The following is a 24,163-nucleotide window of genomic DNA, read 5'->3' as shown; positions in this document are numbered from 1 at the left end:
CCTGTTAGCTGCTTCCGACGTAGCTGCTTCGATGGCTTCTCCTCAATGCCAAATATGGCGGCCAGCTCCTCGCTCGAGTTGTACTGCGAGGGCGAAGAGGAGCGTGCTCCACACACATCCCCACCCACCGGCGTCAGCTGCAACGGCGGCGACGAGCAGGTCGAGGACGTGGGCGATGCTGCAAAGCTGGCGGTTCGATTTTCACTCATGTTGTTGTTGGTGGTGCTGGTGTTGGTGGTGCTCGGTGTATTGGTGCTAATTGTGGTGTCGTTCGGCGTCGATGGCACATCGTACGATGTGGTGCTGAATGTCTTAATGGGATCGGTGCTGGGTGCATGATAATCGCTACTCTGCGACTTGATATAATCGCTCGATGAGTACGGATTGAAAGAGGTTATACTCGAGGACATGGGCCGATTGCCAGTCGAGGGACTCGAAGACTTGGCCAGGCAGTCACTGCTGGAGCTAAATGAGGAGGCGGTGGTGCTCACAGTATTCGCTTGATGGATGCCGCTGCTGCCACTCCCGCTGCTCATGCTGGGCGCTGTGGTGCGCTGATCATCCGTGCTCGACGTGGTGGTGTTCGTTGTCCTGCTGGTGCGCTGATCATCTGTGCTCGAGGCGGTGTTGGTAGTTCCCGTTTGTCGCGCTTGCAACTCGCACTCCCGCATTATCTGATCGATGTCATCGATCGTTTGGGCTTCGGTCTTGGCCTCTGCAATGGGACAAATGAGAGTGGCGTCAGCATGGACCGGTTCGCGTTGGCTGCTTTTCTTATTACAGGCGGGCAGATTGTCGTAATCTGGCGGCGATTCGGTTGCCAGTTCGCTCAGCTGGCGCATGCAGCGCTTGGCTATCGCCTCGATCTTGTCCGACTGTATGGGATCCAGTTTCTTGATCAGGTGCGGCATCACCAGCTGCTGCTGGTCGAGGGGTCGCTGCTTCACCTGCAGCGCCTCGTGCACCACTACCGGTGGCTCGGTGGTCACAATGTCCTTCAGTATCTTTTCGCACACAGCGTTCGCCGCCTCGGACACCTCGTCGATGGCGCGTATCAGCTTGCCCTCCTTCTGCAGCTTGCGCGGATTGGGCTGCTCGCTGTCCGGCCCATCCGTTTGGTCGGGCAACGTATCGAGCAGCAGCTGGCCACAGCGCTTGGCCGCCTCGGAGACGGCCTCGATTTGCTGCAGCTCCTGCTCCAGCTTCTGCTGTTCCGCATTCAACTTGGGCCGAGCCGCTGTGATCAGCGCCTCCTTGCGCAGCTCGTCCAGCTCCTGCGTCAACTTAATGCTGCTCGCCTGCGCATCCTGCGCTATCTTATTCAACGCATCATCGAGCAGTGGCTCCGGCGTAAGGCTCTTTCGCGGCGCCGGCACTGGCGGCGTTTGCTTTGGCTGCTTCTCCTCCTCGTGCTGTTGGCCCAGTCGCTCCGGCAACTGGGCTATGGCGCCGCCCTGACTCGGGTGCCTGAAGGGTATGTGCGTTTTCCTTTGCAGCTCCTCGTCCTGCGCCTTCAGCTTGCGCAGCAGATCCAATGTGCCGGGTATGTCGCTCGCCTCCTCGCCGCGCAGATTGGACATTGAGCCCGCTCGCTCGATGCTGCGCGTCAGCTCAATGTAGCTATTCAGATCGCCACCGGATGGCTTGGCCGCGTCCCGCTGGATCAGATTGTAGATGTTCGCCGATTGGGTGCGCGTGGCGCGCTGCTTCTTTTGCATGGGATAGACGAAGCTGGACTTGGGGCCGGGCGGATCTTTGCGCAGTGCACGCACCGCCAGATCATCCTTGACAATGTCCGGTGAGCCGGTCTTCTTCTTCTTCTCCTTAATGACCGGCTCCACGTGCAGATAGTCGCTCTGCGGCGCCGGCACAATGGGCCCCACGGGTATGCCAAACGGCGGCTGTCTGTCCACGGCGCGATACTGCAAATTGGCCAGCTGCAGATTCCGATAGGCCACATCATCGCGCACCGGATCCGGCTCACCCGCTGGCGAATCCTCGTCGTCATAATCGTCGGCATGCGCCAGGGCGAACTTCTCAAAGTCACTCGGCGTGGGCATGCGCGGCTTCGGTTCCACCTTCGGCTCCGGCTTGGGTTCAGGCTTCGGCTCGGGCTTCGGCTCCATTGGCTCGGTCAGGCCCAGCGACTTGTAGATGGCCTCCAGCTCATTGATGGCCTCCTCCAGATTGGCGGGCTTCTTGCGCGGATAGTAGATGGGCGCGATGGCTGGCGCACTGGCCTTACGCTCGCCAAAGATGGGCGCCTGCTGATGCTGCTCCCGCTTCTCGGCCACATACTCATCGTACTTGTTGGACAGATCCTCGCCAGACCGGCGCTGGTAGTGGTGCGGCATTGAGTTGGTCTTGTGCACATCCCGGTTCTGGATTTCCACATAGTTCTCCCGGCCGTGCTCGCTGGGCTTGATGTGCAAACTGCCGCAGACAACGCTGTTCGGCTCGGAGGGGCAGGGAGCGGCCGCTGGCGCTGGCGCCGATCTCTTGGGCTTCTGCACCTCGGAGTACATGGGCATGGGATAGCTGCGCAGTTCGCTCAAACGCGAACTAGAGATGGAACGCGGCTTGGCCAGCGGCTGCTGGGAGCGCGAGCACTCGCTGCTGGCCGTGGGCAAACCACTTTTCGAGGTGCGCAGGACGCCGCTCGAGGCGGGCTCTAGGGGATCGGCCAATCGCACATCCCTGTCCAGCAGATGAATGGGCTTGCGCGAGCGCGGCGTTGCATCCGCCACATAATGGAAATCAATGCCATTCGGCAGCGACTTCTTGCCGGGCATCGCATTGCGCTCTGCCCGCGTGATGAAGCGACGGTGCTGCGACTGCGACTGCGTCGGCGCGCTGGCTATCGAGCTGCCCTGAGCCGAGTTGAGCGAGTGCACGGACTGATAGTGCGACTGCGTCGGCTGCCACATGCGATCGTCGGAGGCGCAGCGTCCGCGCTGATCGAACGCATACGAGACGGGCCGCAGATCGCTCGAGCTGTAGCCGACGTGCACGCGCCGCAGTGGATCGCGCGGCGGTGGCGGCGGCGGCAGCGGCTTGCTCTGCATGCGTCCGTTCACATTCTGCAAGTGGATTTGACTGTCGTAGCTGATGCTGCGCTTCGCATCGTTCTGCATAGAGTTTTGCAGCGGTCGCCACTGCACATAGCCGGAGGAGGAGGCGGCGGCGGCGCCGGCGGTGGAGGCGGAGGCGGTGTTGGGTGGTGCTTGATAGATGGACAGAGGCAAGGGCTGAGTCTTGTAGCGTTGCTGCTGTTGTAGATGTTGCTGCTGCAGGTGTTGCTGCTGCTGCTGCTGCAGATGTTGCTGCTGCTGTTGCAATTGCTGCGGCACATTGCCATGGCTCAGTTCGCCGTCGCGCGACAGACGCTTGTAGTAGCGCTCGTTGCGCGCGGCGCGACTCCGACGACTCTGGCCGGAGGCGCCCTGGCCACCGTGCAGCGCCTGGCCGCCACTGTGGATGCTCTCGTCGCTGCGATATTTGGAGAAGGTGGAGGAATTCAGTGAAATGATCTCCTCCTCGCTGGAGTGTCCGGGCTGCTTGCCGCGCTGCGCGGAACGGGATTTGCCGGCCGGCAGCTGCTGCGAGTGCTGCGACTGCGACTGGCCTAGATAGAGTCGACGATCCAGGGAGTTGCTGGAGCGACCAGGCCAGAGGCCAGGCTGATTTTGATAGTAGGGCTCGGGTGGCAGCATTTCCACGGGCAAAAAGAATTCGTTGTCTGCATGATTTGACAGTGACTGGGAGTGTGACTGTGACTGTGACTGAAACTGTGACTGCGACTGTGACTGCGGATGCACAATGTGATCAAAGTTGAGCGTTCTGCTTCCCCTGCCCGATTTGCTTTGACTTTTGGATTTGGGTTTCGTGGCGCTCTGACGCTGGGCGGGCACAAAGCCCGCCTTGCGATCCTCCTCGCTGGAGCTGGCGCTGCCAGCATCCGCGGCGTCCTTCTTCTTGCGGAACAGTCGACCAAAGGACCATTTCTGTTTGTTCGTCAGCTGCTGCGAGGAAGAGCCGATCAAGCCTTGCTGATGCTGCTGGCGCAGTCGCTCCATCTCCAGCTCGTTGTTGTTGTCTAATGTTGCTTCGTCGGCTGCTTCTGTCTTGTGGTTGACTTCATCGGCCAGCTGGAGCTCTTTGGGCAAGGGCAACTGGGGACGCCAAGTCGTTTGAACAGTCTGCAAGAGAGCGAAAGAGAGGGAGAGAGAGAGAGATAAATTAGTTATAGGCGACAAAATCAAGATAAGTTTGAGTTAAACATTTGTTTTATTTGCACTTAAGGTTGACTACAAAGAGCTGCTATTGTTGTTATTGTTGTTGCTCTGAGATAAGATTTCATTATGTGTTAACTTGGCTCAAAGTGCTGCAGATAAGTTGAGGTTGAAGCGCGCTTTTGACGAAACCAACACTAAATAAACTTGGATACAATACACATATATACATATATGCACATATACATATATATCTACATATACAAGCTGTATTCAAGCAACAACATCTCGGCACTTTTTGCTGTTTCTTGTTTCATTTTTAATAGCCTCTCGTCAAGTTTGCCTGAAAAACCACACAAGATAACTCCGGCCAAGGTTCATTGCACTTCTCACTGACTTGGCTCAGAGGCCAGCGCTTGCCACATTTACTCGATCGATCTAGAACATCTATGTAAATAGCATAACCACAATCGTCCCACGCCAGCGCTAGAGCCGGAAAATGCACAAAGCTTTCCCAAGCGGAAACGGCTCATTATCATAGCATTTAGTTAGCATAAGAGACTAATTGCCTCGGAGAACCTTAAAGATGATAATCAAATGCTAATATCTACACACGTCTTATCAAGCAAGATAGGTAAACTTTGCTGTTGCCATACAAAAATGGCATAAAATATAGAAAATATGTAATTATAGATAAAAATTGATTAATAACCCAGCATGAAAAACAAAAGGGTTTCTAATCTAATCTCAAGTTGTATGGCAAACTAATAGATAAATTTGAGATAAGCTTTAAAAATAAACTATATATTTGTAGTAGTAACTGTTAGCTACTATGGGAGTAAGGAATCTTGAAACTATATGTAAATCTTTCATTCATAATAGATTTTCTTTTGTCAAATTTAAATTTGTCTTTTGCAGAAATATCTTAAATATTTGTAATAGGAACTACTTTGAATGCCATAGAGCTTGACATTCATGAGTAATCAAATAATTGATGGAAAAGAAAAAATCTGAAAATTTGCAAAGCTTTTTGAACAGCTACCAAATTGCAAGTCCCTAGTGTCAAAATGTCGACTGCAATAAATTAATACTTTTCAGCATATATTTAGATATACTTGACTTGATTTTTCATCTTTAATAATTCAAAATTCTATATACATATATCTTCCTCTGCGTATATCTTCCATACGAATCATACACAAAAATAAACGAAATTGCGTGTGAAATTCAATTTTATTCTCATTTGGCTTAATTATTTGTTCAATTTCAAATTTGTTTATAGTAGGCGAGAAAGAAAAAAAAAAGCTGCGAGACTTTGGGCGTGGGATACGTTCGTGTTATGATACATCATTTCCGCTGAAGAATCGCTGACGTTCTTTTATCACATACAGACAGATAGCCAGACAAATGCCAAACACTTGCCAACGGCGAGGACTTATTAAAAACAAATAAACAATTCACAAAAGTAAACAGACGACGGACGATTCAACTCCAATCAGAAGTCAGCATGGACTCATGGACTAAGACAGCTATTAATTGACAATTATATTGATCAGATTATGATTTTAATATGTTTGGTTTAATCATAAAATTTCAACATGTGTTTCGCCTGCCTTACGGCAGCCAGTCAAATGGATTTATGGACTGCAACTGGGGTCCACAGTGAAAACTGGCCATAGTAAAAGTCAACAGCGCGCAGTGGCTATGTGACTCAGTTTGAAGATAGATTCTCGAGAATGGAATATGGAAATATTCAAAGCAGCTGCGTAATGTTTGGCAATCTGCCAAGGCACAAATCACTCATACGCACTGTGCAGCTTGTGGCGGGCTGTGGCGCAAGCTAACAAAGCACAATAGAAGAAAATACGCACACACACACGCACATACAACTAACGTTTAACTATAAATAAGCACGCAGAAATTGCACACATAAAAAATGCCTGCAAATTGTTTTCCAATTGAAATGCCAAAATCTGATTGGAAACTCAACAGAGATGTGAAATTTCAAGTGGAAAAGCACAAAATTTACGCGCGATTTAAACAAGATTATACAAATATACAAATATATATAAAACTATATATGTATAGATAAACAAATGCGCTGCGAAAAGCGTTCTGGTTTGAAGACACGCGTCCACTCGACTGATAGGACAGGAAAACTTGGGCACGAGATCGCGAGGCGATCGCGGCATTCGAAAAGCTTTTATCGCAAGCTCTTTTCCCTTTGCCAAAAGAGCGTAGCAACTGAGCTTAAGAGAGTGATGTAGGCAAAGAGAGAGAGCCATGGGTTATTAGGATGATAGGACAAACATAAAAACTTTTTATGAGATTTTGGTAATTATTGCTCGATCGGCAAAGCTCTTAAAGAGTGTTAGTAGCAAAAAAGAAAAGATTGTGGATATGTTCCATCAAGCTCTTTCCCTACAGAAAGAGTAAAGCTTTTGGGAAGGCAGAGAGCTATGGGTTCTATTTAGAATGTTAGGACAAACAAACAAAAACTGTGAATGAGTGTTTTGTTTAAAGATCTTCTCTTTTCCTTCAAAAAACTGAAGAACTTGAACTGATCATTAGACAAAGAAATTAAAATCATGGCAATCGGTGGTCCAAGTCTTTGTCTTTCGTAAAGAGTGAAGCATTAGAGTTTATAAAACTGATGCTATCACAAACAAACTCAAAACTCTGTATGAATTCGTATCGATCATGTCGATCGCAGAGCTCTTTAATGATACTCTTGCCCCTAACAAAGAGCCCCACTTAAGAGAAGAGAGAGGAGCCATGGCAACGATGTAATGGGCTTTTTTTTTTTAGTATGCCTCATCAATTCAATTAGGTAAACAGCAACAAAATCTAAATGATTTTCCATTTAAATAGAAGTCAATGAACTGCCACGAAAGTGTTACGCGTCCCTGAGCGACTTTTAATTAACGCAAAAGAAATACTCGAAATGGAAAACACACAATTTAAGGCAATTCGAATGGAAATGCTGCTCTTGCAGCCACCAATGCGAGCAACCACCCACCCGACGACAAGTCCAAGTAGATCTGAAATTGTGTCAGCTGACATTAAGAGAATCATTAATGCCAAGACTTTTTTACATCAAATAAATTGAAAATGTGGCCCAAAAGTGATGTTTCGGATATTTTAAATAGATCGACTAAGGTGAACAACTTGAAATCTTTTGCATCTTGCTCCACATACCCGCGCCACAGATTCTTCAATAAATGATTCACTTAGACACTTTGCTCGGTCGCCCCGCCACGCCTGTCAACCAAAGTAAAAATATTTGTACAGACTAACAACAAAACAAATGGAACGAAGTGCGTTTGTAATGCGGAAGATATTTGCGCTGTCTAAAAGTAAAAGTACCATTCCAATCTAAATATATATACAGAGATCTACACTAGCTTTCTATATATAGCATTTGGTCTACTGTAGATATATTCGAAGTGGTTAAGCAGGGTATGTATGGGTGTATGTAGATTTTTGTAACAGGTAGAAGGTAGGCAGAGAGAGGGAGAGAGAGAGAGAGAGAGAGAGAGAGAGAGAGAGAGAGAGAGAGAGAGAGAGAGAGAGAAAGTCGAGTGATCGTGTGATAAGTCATTAAACATTTTCCTGGAATCGATTACTATTGATATATACCACATATTCCTAGAGACTGAGGTATATTAATCGATCAATTATGTCATAATCGAGTTTGTTTCCAACTGATTCTTAATTTTTTAAGTTCACTTAATGGTAATCAATTAAAGGCAATCACCCCTAGTTATCGTAAGACCTATTTATTTTGTTTGCTCACCCCAGAGCAACAGCTGTTTAGGATATCTCCCAGTCGTGCACTGCTAGAACACTTTAACGCGCTTTTTGTTCGACTGTTTAGCCGAAGTAAAGCTACAATATGGGTCAGTGGGCATCTGAGTAAATTTAAGTAGCTGCAATTCTCACAATCCTCAACAATCGAAAATCGACAAACACCAAGCTCCAATCAGCCATAAGCAATAAAACTAATTAAAACGTAAAAATAATTCGGTTTTTAATTAAAATCGCAAACGCTTTTGCAGCTGTTCTTTTGGAAAGTAAATGAACTGCAACTGCGACGCATTTGCTGCCAAATAATTTATATTTATTTATCGAAGGCAATTTGAATAAAAGTTTAATGACTTTTACCTTATTCTGCCTGAGCGAGAAATTTCGCTGGCAAATGGAGTATATTAGTTATGATTTTTAATAGGAAATACATATACATATACTTATATAATATATATACTATATATTGATTGAGCTGTTCAAAGCTTCATTTTTTTTTTTTAAGATTTATTTAGCAGAAAGAATAACAAAAATTTCTACTAAATTTTATTTTTTAAGTTTTAAAAAATTCCCACTAAATTTCATTTTGAAGTTTTCAGCTTTAAGTGTCTATTTTATATATAGTTGCCCAACTTTACGCTTCAAGCTGTATATTCTTTTGCTATATAACACATTCGTTTTTATCTTCCTCTTTTGGCACATTGTTGTTTTGTTGCTAATTATGCTTAAAATAAAGTCACACGGTATTCATTTATCATATAAATTGACTGCAACAGCTGTCTCTCTCACTCTCACTCTACCCCTCTCTCTCACACACACTTGCTGTGATTTTGATTAGGAAATATTCCCACATTTGTTTTGGCCATCGCATCATATCACATATCATAAGTTTTCTACCAAAGTTTTCAACACGTTTGCGTAATTATGCAAATGTTTATTTATTTTAATTTTTTTTTTCTCCTTTTTGTTATATTCACATATATATAAATATATAATATAAATGCTACAAATTAGTCGACCTATAATTTTCTATATCATATTTAAATGGAAACCAGCATCGACACCTGACTCCTCTGCAGCTAGCTTGTTTGCTGGGCAAAAGCCACACGGCCCAACGCACATTTTGTGCGGGGCAATTAAAAATCGATTTATGTGAAGATCTCGAAATGATTGTTGTGCATGTGTGCATGTGTGTGTGGGGAGATATTGAGATATATGAGAGTGTGTGTGCGTGTTTGAGTGTGAAGCTACTTGCGTCTGGCTGTGTGTTGATTGAGATAGAGTTGGCTCTAGCTCTCTGCATATGTATATATGCGTGTGAGTGTGTGTGTCAGTATGTGAGTGTGTCAATGTGTGTGGTGTGTGTTTCCCCGTCTGTCCCCCCATCTGTCTGTCTATCTCTGTCAGTGTGTTTATGTGTGCGTGCGTCTAGTATTACAAACATGTTGATTATTTCATTAGCAGCGCCCTCTGGCGGGCAAAAATTAATGACGCCCAGTGAAAGTTGAAGTAGAAAAAAAAAAAACAAATTCAATTTGTGTATGAAAACCAATAGGCCAACTGCAACAGCCCTGCCCCATCGCTGAGCATCTGACACTCTCTCACTCTCTATTGCGCCCTCTCTCTGTCTAGCTCTCTATTGAGATGCGTGTCAAATATATATATATATATATATGTTTTTTTTTCTTCTTTTAACATGTTTGGCTGCCTTTTTTCGTACACAACTTTTTTTTTGGCGGCTATCAAGTTCATTGGCCCGCGCAGACGAAAATGAAAGCGATGAGAGTTTCTGATTTCAAATAGTTCGGACAAACATCATACATGTATGTCTGTATGTATGTATATACATATATAAATGCCAAACAGTTAAGTTCATTCAGTTAAAATGGTAAATATGTAATTTTATAGAAACTAAATGATCGCTCCGTTGATTAGTTTTTTTCCTAAGCTAAAAAGTAAAAAATGTTTTTAAAATGAAGCAATAGTCAGTCGTAAACCCAAAGTTTTCACGCTCAACTCAAAACCTCCCCCAAAAAATGCTATCAAAATATTTGAAACGCAACTAAAGTTGCATAATTAAGAAATTTGTTAGAAGATCTAATATGTTATTTCCTGCTGCCACCCGTCGTTGGATATGGGGGTTGGCTGTTGCCACAAGTTGTTGCATGCAACACGTGCTGTGCATAAATAAACGATTTTCATTTATTCTAGCTTTTCCTGCTTTTCCGCTGACGCGACTCCTTTTTTCCAGCTGACCAACTTTAGCGCTCCCAGAGGCTCTGTCATTGACCCTAACAGCAGTTGAGGTCTCTCAAATTAGTATGAATTATGCATGGCAAAGAACCAAATGTTGTTGTTGTTGTTATTATTGTTGTTGTTGTTGATATCGCTGTTGACTTAATGCAACTTGTAGCATCTCAAATGCATTATTAGCAGTCGGCGTATCGAGCTGCTTGACGCCTGCTTCATCAAATGAAAAAAACATTGCCAGACGCTGACCACATCGCGTTCCATAACAAATTCCACTTGTTTTTGTCTATTTCTAATTTCGTCATTTTCAGTGGGGCTTTCTTTTTCTTTTTCATTTAATTTTCTTCAAGTGTAAACATATGTCTTGATATAATTTTTGAGTAGAAACATATGTATAAAAATTGTTAAAATTCAATACTTTTATAACAGAGCTTTTATATATGTATGTATATATATTAATATAGGAAGATATTATGCTAAAAACGAAAATGTTAAAGGTCTAAAAACTCTATACACACGCTTTCAATACTTTCATTATTTCAATCTCCGAGTAGACCTTGACCCAACTCAAAGTAAATGCCTCGTTTAACCGGAATCAATTACTCGTATACTGTTTTTTTTTTCCTTTTTTTTTAATGTAATTGCTTCAAAATATTATATACACAAAAACAAATTTGTTAAGAGATTATTCCTCAACTAAAATAAAAAAAATAAACAACCACAGCCTCACGCAAATTGTGTGAAACGTGCGTTTATCGTTTGAGTCTCGAAATTTCCGTAATTTTATAGTATTTACCATGGCCCAAAAAAAGAAAAGTTCACATGCACTTGTTTATATTGTGCTAAATACAATAAATAAACCAGAAGTTGTATACCGTTGCATAGTATATAGCTTGAATAATACATTTAGCATATATACCATAGCCATATCTCATATATATACATATATGTATATGTATATAATATACTTTTGTTTAGTTCATTATTTTTTCCTTATTTTAAATTCATGTTTATTTTAACCAAATTTTCAGCTTTTGTTTGTATTTGAATTTTCAAACTGAAAGCAATTCGAAAAGATTGCGAAAAAGTTTTTTTTTTTTTTGGCAGCCAGGCAACACTTGGGATGAGCAAATTTTCAAAATTTGTTTATAGATATACAGGTATATATAGACATATACATAGAGAGGTATATGCCAAAGTTAATATACATATTCAGCTAGCTTCTCACCTCATTTGAAATAGTAGAAATGTCTATCAACTGATTCATAGGAACACAGCACATGCTATATGTATATTTAAAATATAATAGATCTTCATTGACTTTAAGCCTGTTGCAGCTACAAACTGGGCTAAGACGGCAGCAAGTCATAGAAGTTAATAACAACAACGCACAAATTGAACGGAAGCAAACGCTTTGTATATCCGGAAGCAGTTAACTATTACGCCGTATAATTGAATGGTCAGCCTATATGCATATATCCTGTAATCGAGGCTTGTAATTGGACAGCGTGCATGGAAATGCAAGTAGAAATTATGGCAAATGCAGATGTCGATCTGGATGCACAACTAGCCCCAGCGACTGCTACAATCTTCACAGTTGGCCAACAAACTGTGAAAAATAAATTGAACACGTGTGGCGCTTGCTGTTGTGTGCATTACCCGCTACCCCCTACCTGCCTGAGTGCTTGTCGCCGCAGCTGCTCAATGTATTTGCGGCACGTCTGACAGGTGTTCTACATTTTGGGCTGTGCTTTTTGTGCACTGAACCCCATTGAGAAGTGAGTTAGAATGGGGTATATTGGCAGCTTGAACAGCAATAGCAATAGTAGTAGATAAGTAGCAGTAGCAGCAGAATTGTAGTAGTAGATAAGTGAGGGAAGATGAGCAGTATGATTAGTAGTAGCAATAGTAGTAGACAAGTAGTAGTTACAGTTGTAGTAGCAGAATAGCAGTAGCAGTAGTAGTAGTAGTAGATACATAAGTGAGGGAAGATGAGCAGTATGACTAGTAGTAGCAATAGTAGTAGACAAGTAGTAGTTACAGTTGTAGTAGCAGAATAGCAGTAGCAGTAGTAGTAGTAGTAGATAAGTGAGTGAAGATGAGCAGTATGACTAGTAGTAGCAATAGTAGTAGACAAGTAGTAGTTACAGTTGTAATAGCAGAATAGCAGTAGCAGTAGTAGTAGTAGTAGATAAGTGAGTGAAGATGAGCAGTATGACTAGTAGTAGCAATAGTAGTAGACAAGTAGTAGTTACAGTTGTAATAGCAGAATAGCAGTAGCAGTAGTAGTAGTAGTAGATAAGTGAGTGAAGATGAGCAGTATGACTAGTAGTAGCAATAGTAGTAGACAAGTAGTAGTTACAGTTGTAATAGCAGAATAGCAGTAGCAGTAGTAGTAGTAGTAGATAAGTCGTAGTAGATAAATAGTAGTAGGTGAGTAGTAGAACTAGTTATTAAAATACCAGTAGAAAAGTAGTAGCAGTAGGAGTACAATACTAGTAGAATAGTAGTAATAAAGTAAATAGCAATAGATAAGTAGTAGTAGTACATGTAGCAGAATAGTAGTGTGGCGCATATAGCAGAATAGTAGTAGAATAGTAGTAAAAGTAGTGTAGTAGATGTAGCAGAATAGTAGTAGTAAAAGTAATGTACTACATGTAGCAGAAAAGTAGTAGTAGTAATAAGAGAAATAGTACTATACAGTATATAAAAGTAGTAGTGAGAGTAGTTAAAATAGTAGTAGAAGTGCTATAATGGAGTATATAAAGTGCATCAGATTCTATAGACAATCTGTAAACTTTTTTATAAAATCCACAAAGCTTCCTCTTTATAGGGTACACCATCGTCGTTCCCCCTCACTCAGTAGACTCGTAATGTTCTCTTTATATGTTGCCGGCCGCTTTTATGGCCCAAGGTTCGACCCTCGCGCCGCATTAGTTGCAATTATTGTGGCCTCTTGACATTCTTCTTTATATAATGTCCATTTGACACTTGACAAACATTTCAGCACTTACGCATTATCGATCTCTCTCTTAAAGTGTCATCGATTTGGCAGCGATAACATTTAGAGACAAAAGAAAACAAGAGGGACACGAATTAAGTTTAGCTGATGCCATTAGTTTAGTAACGAACTTGCCCTTAAGAGGCTTCATTGAAGCGCAATCAATTGGGAATTAACTAATTCAAATGCACAAATTCAATGGCCTTACTCTCCTTTACACTCTTTCTCAAAAGTGCTATTGAAACTAATTGGCTTACGCACTTTGAGAGCTGGGTCAACAGCTATGGAGGCGGAATTCCATATAATATCAAAATAAATAAAAATTACTTATTACTAACAATTTATGCAGTTTCTATATTTCAGGGTAGGTTATATTCCTCTTATGAAAACATATAGCTGACAGAAAGAAGTGTGTAAGTCCCTACTCATAATAGATCTTTCCGCCTATCTGTCTTCTTTTTTTCAGATCCAAAATCTATTGAAGCACCTATTGGACTTCACTCGAAGTATCTACCAGTCGGATACTCTCGATTATCGCACTCACAATTGTTTCAGTTTATTCATTTTATAATCTACCCAGCGCAGTGTGTGGCATGGAAAATACAGCAACTAAAAATTGAAATTATAAAAAACTGCTATAAAAACAAAACAATTCAGAGCACAGTGCACAGTGCACACAGTGAACAATGCCTATGAAGAAACACAATGAGTACGTGACTCAATAACAAAACAAGACAAATAATCGACTCAAAAAGTGCGTAGAAAACATAATTCCAAATTGTGTTTATTGCGTGTACAGCTCAATTTCGGGTTGGCTATAGCGTGTTTCTACTGTAACAACAAATATTTTATTTGTCCATTATATTACACTGCTTATTTCAGCTTTTGCTTTTGCTTTTGCTTTTTATGAGACTTTTGCTTTAGCAGCATCACGTAATCAATTTCATTATGAACAAAGCAATGGAAAAATTTGATCCAGTTTACGTGTAGATCTTACAAGATGTTTTATAAAGCAATAAAAAATATACTTTGCATATAGACTTTGATTAACATGAGTTTTGGCTAGTGATTTTTTTCTGTAAAGAAAACGATTTCTCTGTTAAGCTTTAAGAGCTCTGACAGAATATATATTTGTGATCATGATTATATATGCTAAGCCTCTGATAAGTTGGGTATGTTTGGGGGTTTCTTGTTGAATATTTGTCGCTAAATTTGCTATGGTAAATATATATTTTTTTAGCTTTAAATATTTATTGAGTAAATATAAGCGAACCTATACAACATTTCACAAGGTGATTCGAAATGTTTTCTCTAAAAGCAACAATTACACAATAAACATTATAGATTGCCACAAAAATGAAACAAAATAAACATGTAAAATCATCAGAGGCGGGCCGCAACAACTGTAAAATACTCGCTGATTGAAATCAATAAGCATTTCATGCAAAATAAATTAATGTTAACACTATACATATATCTAAAAGCAAGCTAGACAACTTAGCTTGGATAGATTTGACATATACCATAATACTTCCCAACTCTAACTTCAATGCTTCAATTATAACTTCAATTTAGACAGACTATTACTCAGAAACCAATATACCCCTTTTCCCATTTAATGAACGAGCGGACAAGAAAACATTAGTTGTTCGTGTCTGGCCATAAAAAGTCCATTTCATCAATGTCATGTTGAATGTTGCATGGGAACCCACATCAGATAGTTGGCGGCTTTTTTTATTTTATTGGGGAAACACGTGCGGCAATTATGGTGGGGTCTAATAATTTTTTTTCTTGTATTTTTTTTTTTTTTTTTTGCTTAATAATGCAGCAATCGAAACGAAAAATTCCAATAATAGCCATATGATAGCTGAATGGACATGTTAGGCTAGGTTCGTAGCGAAACGATTATGTTCATTAGATAAATGAAAATCAAGAGTTAGGGGAGGCAGAAAGAGAGAGACAGTGAGAGAGAGAGAGAGAGAGGGAGAGATACATTCATAGGTATTAACAAATAGCAAATACGCTGTCAAAAAGTACTCAACATGATTGAAGTTAAGCTTTCAGCTTGAAAGGGAAAAGGCTGCCGGAAGTTTTGTATATGGATTTTATTATGCCAGTTGGATAACTAATGAAAGATTACGCAGATTCCAAAACACAGTTTAGTATATTAAGGTAGACAAAGCTAGTTAGTGAAATACATTAAACGTTTGACTAATCCAAGATACTAAAATAAAAGACACTAATGATGACGCTAACCTATATCCCATTTTGGGCATCCTGAGATTTTTTGTCTTTTTAAAGATATATGGACAAAGGCTCTCAAAAAGTATATAATATATAATGGAGATTACTTTGGACATCATATATTTACGACTTAATAAATAATTCTGCGAGAAAAAAATACACACGCAACTGAAGAATACAAAATACTTTTAAGCTGACCATTCGCATTTAGTAAAACTCATAGAGCAATTTGTTTGTCCTCAAAAACCGCATAAAAATGTCAGATTACTTCCGTAATTTTATCATATAGTACATTTTAAATACCTGCAAAAGTAATACAAGCATATTGCATACCATTTTGCATTGTTGAAATTTGCTTAAAAATGTACTTTAAATCTTATTCAGTATGTTTCACTTCAAGCTACACTTTAGCACATTTCAATTAGTTAAAATAATATGTAAACTAAAAACCATATATGAAACCTTGCGAAGCTTGATTTTTTTTCATGTCTAAACTGTCAAGCGCAGACCTCAAGCGTCTGGCCTCAAAAGCCGCGCCAAGTTGATCAAGAAACAAGTTTCCGATTGAAACTTATCGAATTACATTCGCTACGTGATATTTCATTGAGTTCCGCTAACGAATGCGCTTAAAGTGTACTGGGTGAGCTATAGTCAATTTAATTAATGGAGGCAAGACATTTGCTTCATTTAAATTTTGGATAGCAAGAGAGAGAGAGAGGGAAAGAGAGAGGGTGCAAAGCCTGTTAAGGCAGTCACGCCTGCATTTGCCACGCCTCAGTGACACTGAACTTGAAATATATTCAAACATCTTTTTATTGATAAGCCATGAAATGTGAGTGTCAAATGATAAATCATATGATGCTGCAACAGCAACAAAAGAAATGCATTTAAGCAATTAATGGGATTGGAGATGGGGCAAGTTTTTAGTGGAAAATTTTTCGAAAAGAACAAAATGTTAACAACATGAATAGAGGATCCACAACAGGTAAGAGTGACTGAGAGTGCAAGGCAAACGGGTGTCAACGACTGCATAATGCTTGTTGACATGCTTAGAAATTTAAAGTCTTACCTAGTTGGCTACAAGGTTAACTTAAATAGAGTTTACTAAAGATTTTCTAGAATTTAATCAGATAAGTGCTATAGTTGGGTAATACAAAAAATCCAACATACAAAACCTATATACTCCATTTCGATTCGTAAGCGAGCATATAAATACACAGCTGAACTAGTCATAAATAAATTTCGTTCAAGGAATTAGAAAATCCTGTTGCCAGCAGTTCAAAGACTTTTGATTCCCTTGTGTGTGTTGGGGTTCATGTGTTGCGTGTGCCGCTGCCGTGATTCACATAAAGGACTTAAAGGTAATTAAAATGATACACACACAAACACACACACATCTCTATATATATATGCGTATTTTTTATTGAGGCCACGCCCAGGCATTGAATGCCTTGCCCAGGCTCAAAGAAATTCCAATGGCTTACGCTTGTTACCTGAGCCAATTACTACTGCACTGAGCATCAATCAGATGAGTTGGATGACTCGTTGCTCGCTCTTAACTGCGCTATAAAATAACAACTAATGCCAGCCGAGCCCAAACCAAAAACCAAACCACAGAAAACTCAGTGAAATGCAAAAGATTGAAGATTGAACGTGTCGCGCATTGAGGATCAGCCGAGTGGAAATATGGAGCACATCAATATCAATAACAATAACAATATCAATTTTCATATTTTTTTTTCATTAGATCTGTTATGGCTCGCCTTACGTCTGGGAAGTTGTTGACCCAATACAGATATAACGGATAAGATCAAGGCTCAGTGACAATTGCTAAAAGCAAAATTATTGAAATAGGAACTTGAGTACTCTATTTTTTTTCTAGAGGGAGACGGAGTTAGAATGAGATAGATAGAGAGAGAGAGAAAGAAAGAGAGATAAAGATAAAGAGATGAAGAAGGATAAGGACGACAGTCAAATGGGAAAAGGGCAGCAGATTTATGGGTAAGGAATTAGAGATAGAGAAAGACAGAGAGAAGTTCTGCGAATAGGAGAGATGGAGAAAGAAGAAATTAGAATTATCTTGGCATAGAGAGCAGACTAAAATAAGAGAGCGAAAGAGAGATATTGCAGGACTTCTTTCAATTCTTTCTCTCTTTCACATCAAACAAAACCTGCCTATCTATATACCCTTTTTTAGTCACATACAACATTTGCAGGGTGTATATGAAGCAACAAATAATTTGGGGCTTGCCTGGTCTCCCATGGGGACAGACTGTTAACTGATGCCATTTGATGTATCGGAGCGTACCTTATCGCTAGTTATTCTGACCGCAGATCATTTGTCAATGTGTCATAGCATCGCATTATATTATTATTGTTGGGTTTTTTCGTATATTCCTCTGCTGTATTGTTTATAGTTCGTTTGCTGTGGCATCTTCTGAAATTCTTTTTGCTGTCGAAATCCGAGCAATGTTATTGTCTCACACAAAATTGAGTAAATATTGCTCCGATTCCGAAGCCGTGTGGCTTGGTTTGGTTTGGTATGCGGGCTGCGATCGGTTAGCTGAGATTAGCATTCGCCTCTGATATGGCCAATGCGAGACAATGTGTTTGTATAAGCCATAAAGCCGATGCGGTTTCGTATGCAGCAGACAGCTAAGAAAACAAAACGTAAGCAGGTTTTCAAGAATAAGCAAAGTCAAGACAGTGGCCAGAGCACACGATTCAAATATCAAATAATATGGATTTATAAACAGAGCAAATGGAGTCAGGCAAACTCAAATCTAAAGTTGCAAACTAGCTGATAATTTGTTATATGAATGTGTGGAATATATATGACATACATATATATATATATATATAATAATTTTACAGGAAATGAAAAAAAATTCCATACTATTTAATAGAAAATTGTTGATATAAACTTTCATGAATCATTTTGTCGTTAGATTCATTTAAGCATAATTATAATTGAGCAATAGTTTTCAATAATTGTTTATACAATTGTAATGAATATTAAAGGGAGTATATTGGCTTCTAGTATGTACTCAAGTGTAGTCATGTTTCATGAACCTATAAATCAGAGCAAACTCATATATCTTTATAGCTAGACTCAATAGGAAAGAAGCAGTCATAAAATTACTGGAATAAAAGCTCCCTTCAGAGTATCACCTAATGGTGTACTACTAATACCAGTCTGACTTCATTCAGCACGAGTATTACGCAGTCAGTTATGCTCTTCATACGTATTCCCGCAGCACTTGACACCTGAAGTGCTTGGCTCTTGTGGACAAGCAGCAAATCACAATTAACTAATAGCTGTCAAAATTCCAGTTTGCAGTTAACCAAAACTGTCATAATGCTGTCTACCCATTGATCAGGTTGAGAAATATTACAAGCTTCAATTGATTTTCGCCGGCCCACATTCAATTTGACCGAATCTCTCACAAATTGTCTTTGACAATTTGGCGTTGGCGAAAGAAATTTCGCTTGCTTTGATTTTTATGCTCAAAACATGTATTTGGACATGAGTTTTTAACGCCTGTTGAACGGCGAATTTTTTTGCCAAGTCACAATTGGGAAACTGGAAACTGGGTTAATTGGATTGGCCCCTAACAGTTAAAGGGCCTACACAAAGATAAATAGAATTCTTTTTTTTTTTCGTGTAGGCATCGAAAAGAGTTGGCAAAAAAGAAAAGTGCAGCACAATCGAAGTTAGAGCAAGAAAAATGAAGGGGACAAAATTGCTTTTAGTAAAAAAAAAAAAACATTATTAAAAAAATTATTACAAAACTTATAAACACAAAAATTATAAACTTAAATTTTGTAAAAAAAAAATGTTCTATAAAAATTTTAGTTTGGCATTATTTTAGATACCAATATTCTATTTATACAATATTTATAATTTATATAATTATATTTATTAATTTTACACTAAGAGAATTTATAGTAAGATTTTTATATATTTTTAAATATAAATAATATATATAATATAATATATATATTTACAAATATAAATATATATTTAATATATATAAAAAATATAAAATAAAATATTAATATATATTTAATATATAAATATTTAATATATAATAACTTTTCCGTTAATCAAATTTCAACAGCTTCCATTCTATTGTTAGCTATTGATAGCTCTTCGAAGACGATATTTTCACCCAATTATGTGTGCATTGTGTATAGAATGCAGACTAACTACCGTTAAATTGTTCTTGGCATTCTTCAGCAGTGGAATTTTTGTTTGTGAGTTTGATTAAATGCATTGATCATTAAGAATCTTACGAAAAAACAAAGTAAAAACCAAAAACAAAAAGAGAAAAAAACTAGTTTAGACAAAGGCAGCGCTGCGCTGGCCAGCGGCTCGCTGCTTCCTGGCATAGAACACCGTACGGTGTAACCGTTGCGGCTCCAGCATCATAGCCGAATGCTGAATGCTGAATGCTGAAGGTAAGCCACATTTTCGACACCGAAACCTTACCAAAAACGAAACAAAGACACCTGCTGCTGCTGCTGGCCAAGTCGAGTCGGCTCACTGGCCGTTAGCACAAGACAATGAGCCAACTCGAGCCACTTGGTCTACAGAGCTCTTGGCCAACACAGCGTTAGTTGTGGTATGCGCTTTATAATTGTGCAGCCTGCGAAAACTGACCCACTTTGTGGTTGTTGCAGTTGCAGTTGCAGCATGCAGCATGCAGCAGCCTGGCCACAATCCACCTCTGTTAACAATGCACATTAAGCCACACACTAATCGAGCCTCTTGTTGTGCTTACAGTAGCTTAGCACAACATTTTATTCGGGCCAGCCCAATGCTGAGGGCGTTCAAAAAGCCATTTAGCTGCCCGCATTGTACTGGGAGATAAAAGCTACGAATGCGTCCAATCGACTGCATAATGCTCGTTCGGGTGGGGAGAAGTGAAAGAGGAATAACTGAATTTCTATGGAAATTTTGTATATTATTTCTTGGTATAGCATAAAGCTGTTATATAGATTTGTATGGCTAAGAAGTGCTGCATGGGAAAGCAATTAGCCAGGTTTTGCAGCACAAACGGAAGAGTTCAAAGACCTGGCGTATTAGTGATTTCTCCGTAACCTAACCTACCTATGTTCGATAAATAATTTCACATTGTATGAATTTTCGATTTCCGCGGGTTACGTATACTTAAAATGTTCAATATTTTTCTAGATTTCGTTCCCCTTAAGCCGTTTACATGGGCTCAACGCCAAATTGGCAATATTTTTGTAACACACCTCGCATAGATAAGATGAATTTATAATACATAAAGAACATAAAACCAATATACACGCTTTACATAAGCAGTTACACATAGAAAGGGATAGAGTAAGAGAGAGAGAGACAGAGATAATTCGGTTTAAGATTCATTAAAAAGCCGCACCATTATATACCAGATAATACCTGATAATTTATGTAAAAAATAACCAAATGCGACACGTTTAAAAGTTGCTGAATACAATTTTTGGGAAAGTTCTATTGTGATCAATGCCAAGAGAAGTAGGAAGAGAGAGAGAAAGCGAATAGAACTGTCGCTAACAGTTGCTTTGAAGAAAGTCAACGAACAACAAATATCAAAATCTGACAATTAATTTGAATTTTGAATCATTTTCAAGCTCAAGAATACATTTTCTCTCTTTCGGTTGGGCTAACAAAGCAAAACAAAAACAAGTAAATCAAATCAAATTAAGTAAAGTATATCTCAGCTCAGATGGACGCGATACGGGACACGTTGGGTCGTTTATTCACCAGGAGCTATGCAGCTGATTCGACCGGTGGCCGTCACACGGCGGAGGTCATCGAGGAGGAGCTGAAACGCAAGGATGTGCTAGATCTGATGCAGCAGCAGCATCAGCAGGACCAGAACCAGGATCCGGAACAGAAGGGGAAGCAGCCATCGCAGGACAGCAAGCCACGCACCATACCCAAGGGCGAGGCAAGCACGCGAAACGTCAGAACGAATGTCTATGAGGTAACCACTGCCAATCTGCCAGCGCAACGTGACTTGGCCAGATCTCTGGTGGCCGAGCCAGCACCAATCAATTATGAGATGGAATTCGTGGACTTCATCAATCGGAATACACCGCCCGGGTTTGGCAATAAGCTGCAGCAGATGCTGCCCTATCTGGGCGTCAGCTTCATTGCCTGGCCCACCTACTGGATGTGGCGCGGCTTTCACTGGCAGTCGAGGCGTGGCAGCGAGAGGATTGGCATGTACATACAAAGGGTATGGGGATGGAGATATATAGATATACCCTATACATAACCGTAAATCCAACTTCTATTCACATTGCAGACCTTCCAGCATGCCAAACTCATGCAGGTGGCCATATTGAGCCTCGGCTTGCTTATGGCCACCACGACGCAGGGTGGTACGGAGCCACTCGACGTGCACGAGGTGTCCTACAACGGACGCGAGAAATGAATGAAGAAAGCATCGAAACAGCAGGCTCTGACGAAATGGAGCATGTCATTTAGACAGAGAGGGGGAGATGGAGTGGGAGAGAGGCCGATAGGAAAATAGAGAAAGAGAGAGAGAGAGTGAAAGACAGAGATCAAGTAAATCTTTGTTGCTTTATATTTCAAAAACGAAACAATTTCAAGTCAACCTTTTCAAATTTTTTGTTGTAATAATGGGCATCACGAACTTCATTGAGCAAATGAAGAATTGGACAGTGTCGCGTGTTTATGGAGTCCCGCCAAAGTCTGACGAAAATGCCCAGAAAAATAAACGATTTCCCAATCTGGGTGAGAATATACAGCGTGTGGTCCAAACGCCACAGTTCGAGCAGGTGCTAAATGCCGCGTCACCCTTTCTGTTGGCCAGCATGGGCGCCTGGCCGGGATATTGGATATATAGAGGATTCGATTATCACTCGCATAGGGCGCACATACCGCTGCCTATTTACATTAGACAGGTAATTGATAATGATAGGCATAATGAATAATGACAATGATTATGATGATGACAATGCAAAGGATGACAATATCAATGAGGTTAACACTGATAGCAATGATAATACTAATAACAATGATGTTAGCAATGGTATCAGTGTTATTGATAACAGATATATACTTCCAATAATAACTATAATGCTAATAATCATACAAATATCTATAGCAATACTAATTAGATCAATCAATTCCTCTTTCACACCCTCCGCAGACATTTTACCAGGCTAAACTGCTGCAGCTGATCATCATTATGACTGGCATACTGACTATTGTAAAGAATCAAAAGAACTTGCACATCTTTCCCGATAACGACAACCGAAACGATCCCTAATTCATTAAATCGAAAGTAACCGAAGCACCTTCATTATCAATTCCCAATTCACTAAATTTATAATAATTATTCAAGCAAATTAGTAATGGCCCATTGCAAAAGCTCTAAATCAACAATAAATAAAATACCCAGATACTAATGGACTTTTAGTTGAGATTCGTTTAGAGTAAAAAACCAAAATTATTAGGGAGTATTTCAGTCTTTCTGCTGCTGCTGTTGTTGTTGCTTCTCCTTGTTGGCATCGCTTTTTAGCATTTTAATTTTGTTGGCCAAAGTCAACGGATCCATGCCGGCGCCCAATAGCTCAATGCTTGCCCTGATCGCATCCTTATTGAGGCCGGCGTTGAGCAACTCGGCCATGCCAAAGATCACTTCAACCAGACTCTCAGCATCCTGAACACTGTCCCTGTCGCGTTCTTGATTGGACATGATGGAAATTTAGTTTCTTTTAATTTATGTATTGCACAGAAAAATAAAAAAATAAAAATAAATTGCTACTCATAGCACAGGCTACTTAGTCAAGTGGGGTTTGAAATGTTTCAATTGAGAAAGTTAACATAGATTCTTATATAAAGCAGAGGAATCAACAGTAAATCCTATAAAAATGTTTGAAATGTTTCAATTAAGAAAGTTAACATAGATTAGGAGAGGAACAGTAAAATCTATAAAAATTTCCTAACAAATTGTCTTTGTTTTTGGAAAATCTTCTAAGCTTTCTTAATGTAAATAAAAATATACATACATATATGTATATATACATTTGTAAATGCATTAAAATTGTTTTCAATCCAAAAATCATTTCATCTGTTCAACCTCTAGCGATCCACTTAGCTCTTATCTAGTTTGACTTAATTTCAAGTTTAAAGTTCATTAGCACAACTGTCGAGCCGACTAAACCACTTCATTATCAGTTACACACAGACACACATATACATATGTATATGGAGTATATACATAGCTGCTTCAGTCAAGCGGGAAGATAAATTAACAACAAATTAAACAAATTACTTGATGCTTAAATATGGAACTGCAGCACGCACAGCAAAGTGGGAACATACAAAAAGACAAACACAAACAGACAAAAATCACAGTAAGCGAGCAATTAAGAAGAAAGAAAAGAAATATATGAAGAAAGCGAAGTTTACATGCCCTTTAATGATAAACAAAAATATTTTATAAGTATGTATACTTTTTTATATTTTCTAATTTAATATTAAATGAATCCAATGTTGTTGAAAGTCAATTTATAATATTTTAAAAATATTTAAAAAATGCTATTTATATTTTTTTTCTTTTTTTTTTCCATGAATAAAAAACTTCAA

At 40.1% G+C, this 24,163-nt stretch overlaps 3 protein-coding genes across 12 annotated transcripts in view; 2 read left to right on the top strand and 1 right to left on the bottom strand.

The window, feature by feature from the left end:
• The window catches only part of Svil (Supervillin), a 123,772-nt gene that overhangs the window by 85,336 nt on the left and 14,273 nt on the right, over positions 1-24,163 (bottom strand). For 9 of the 10 annotated variants that reach the window (XM_089259422.1, XM_089259420.1, XM_089259430.1 and 6 more), the window contains exon 2: positions 2-4,199. In XM_089259422.1, the coding sequence (XP_089115548.1) occupies positions 2-4,076 (4,075 nt within the window). In that variant the 5' untranslated portion in view covers positions 4,077-4,199. Of the gene's footprint in view, position 1; positions 4,200-6,326; positions 6,381-24,163 lie in introns of those variants that run through there. The other variant, XM_089259421.1, reaches the window with a different exon arrangement.
• Positions 21,140-22,163, top strand: LOC108650736 (uncharacterized). Its single transcript, XM_018100004.3, has 2 exons — positions 21,140-21,782; positions 21,852-22,163. Exons 1-2 carry the CDS (start codon positions 21,267-21,269, stop codon positions 21,978-21,980), a joined length of 645 nt encoding a protein of 214 aa, XP_017955493.1. The 5' UTR covers positions 21,140-21,266; the 3' UTR covers positions 21,981-22,163.
• LOC108650740 (uncharacterized) lies at positions 22,189-22,966 on the top strand. The gene is made up of 2 exons (XM_018100011.3): positions 22,189-22,473; positions 22,722-22,966. The coding sequence occupies exons 1-2, from the start codon at positions 22,189-22,191 to the stop codon at positions 22,839-22,841; spliced, it is 405 nt and encodes a 134-aa protein (XP_017955500.1). The 3' UTR covers positions 22,842-22,966.

The sequence above is a fragment of the Drosophila navojoa genome, chromosome 4 (assembly GCF_054131105.1).
Source record: "Drosophila navojoa isolate 15081-1374.11 chromosome 4, UAZ_NAV_1.0, whole genome shotgun sequence".
Classification (NCBI taxonomy): domain Eukaryota; kingdom Metazoa; phylum Arthropoda; class Insecta; order Diptera; family Drosophilidae; genus Drosophila; species Drosophila navojoa.
Note: the sequence above shows the minus strand (reverse complement) of the source record. Positions and strands in the feature narration are given on the sequence as shown.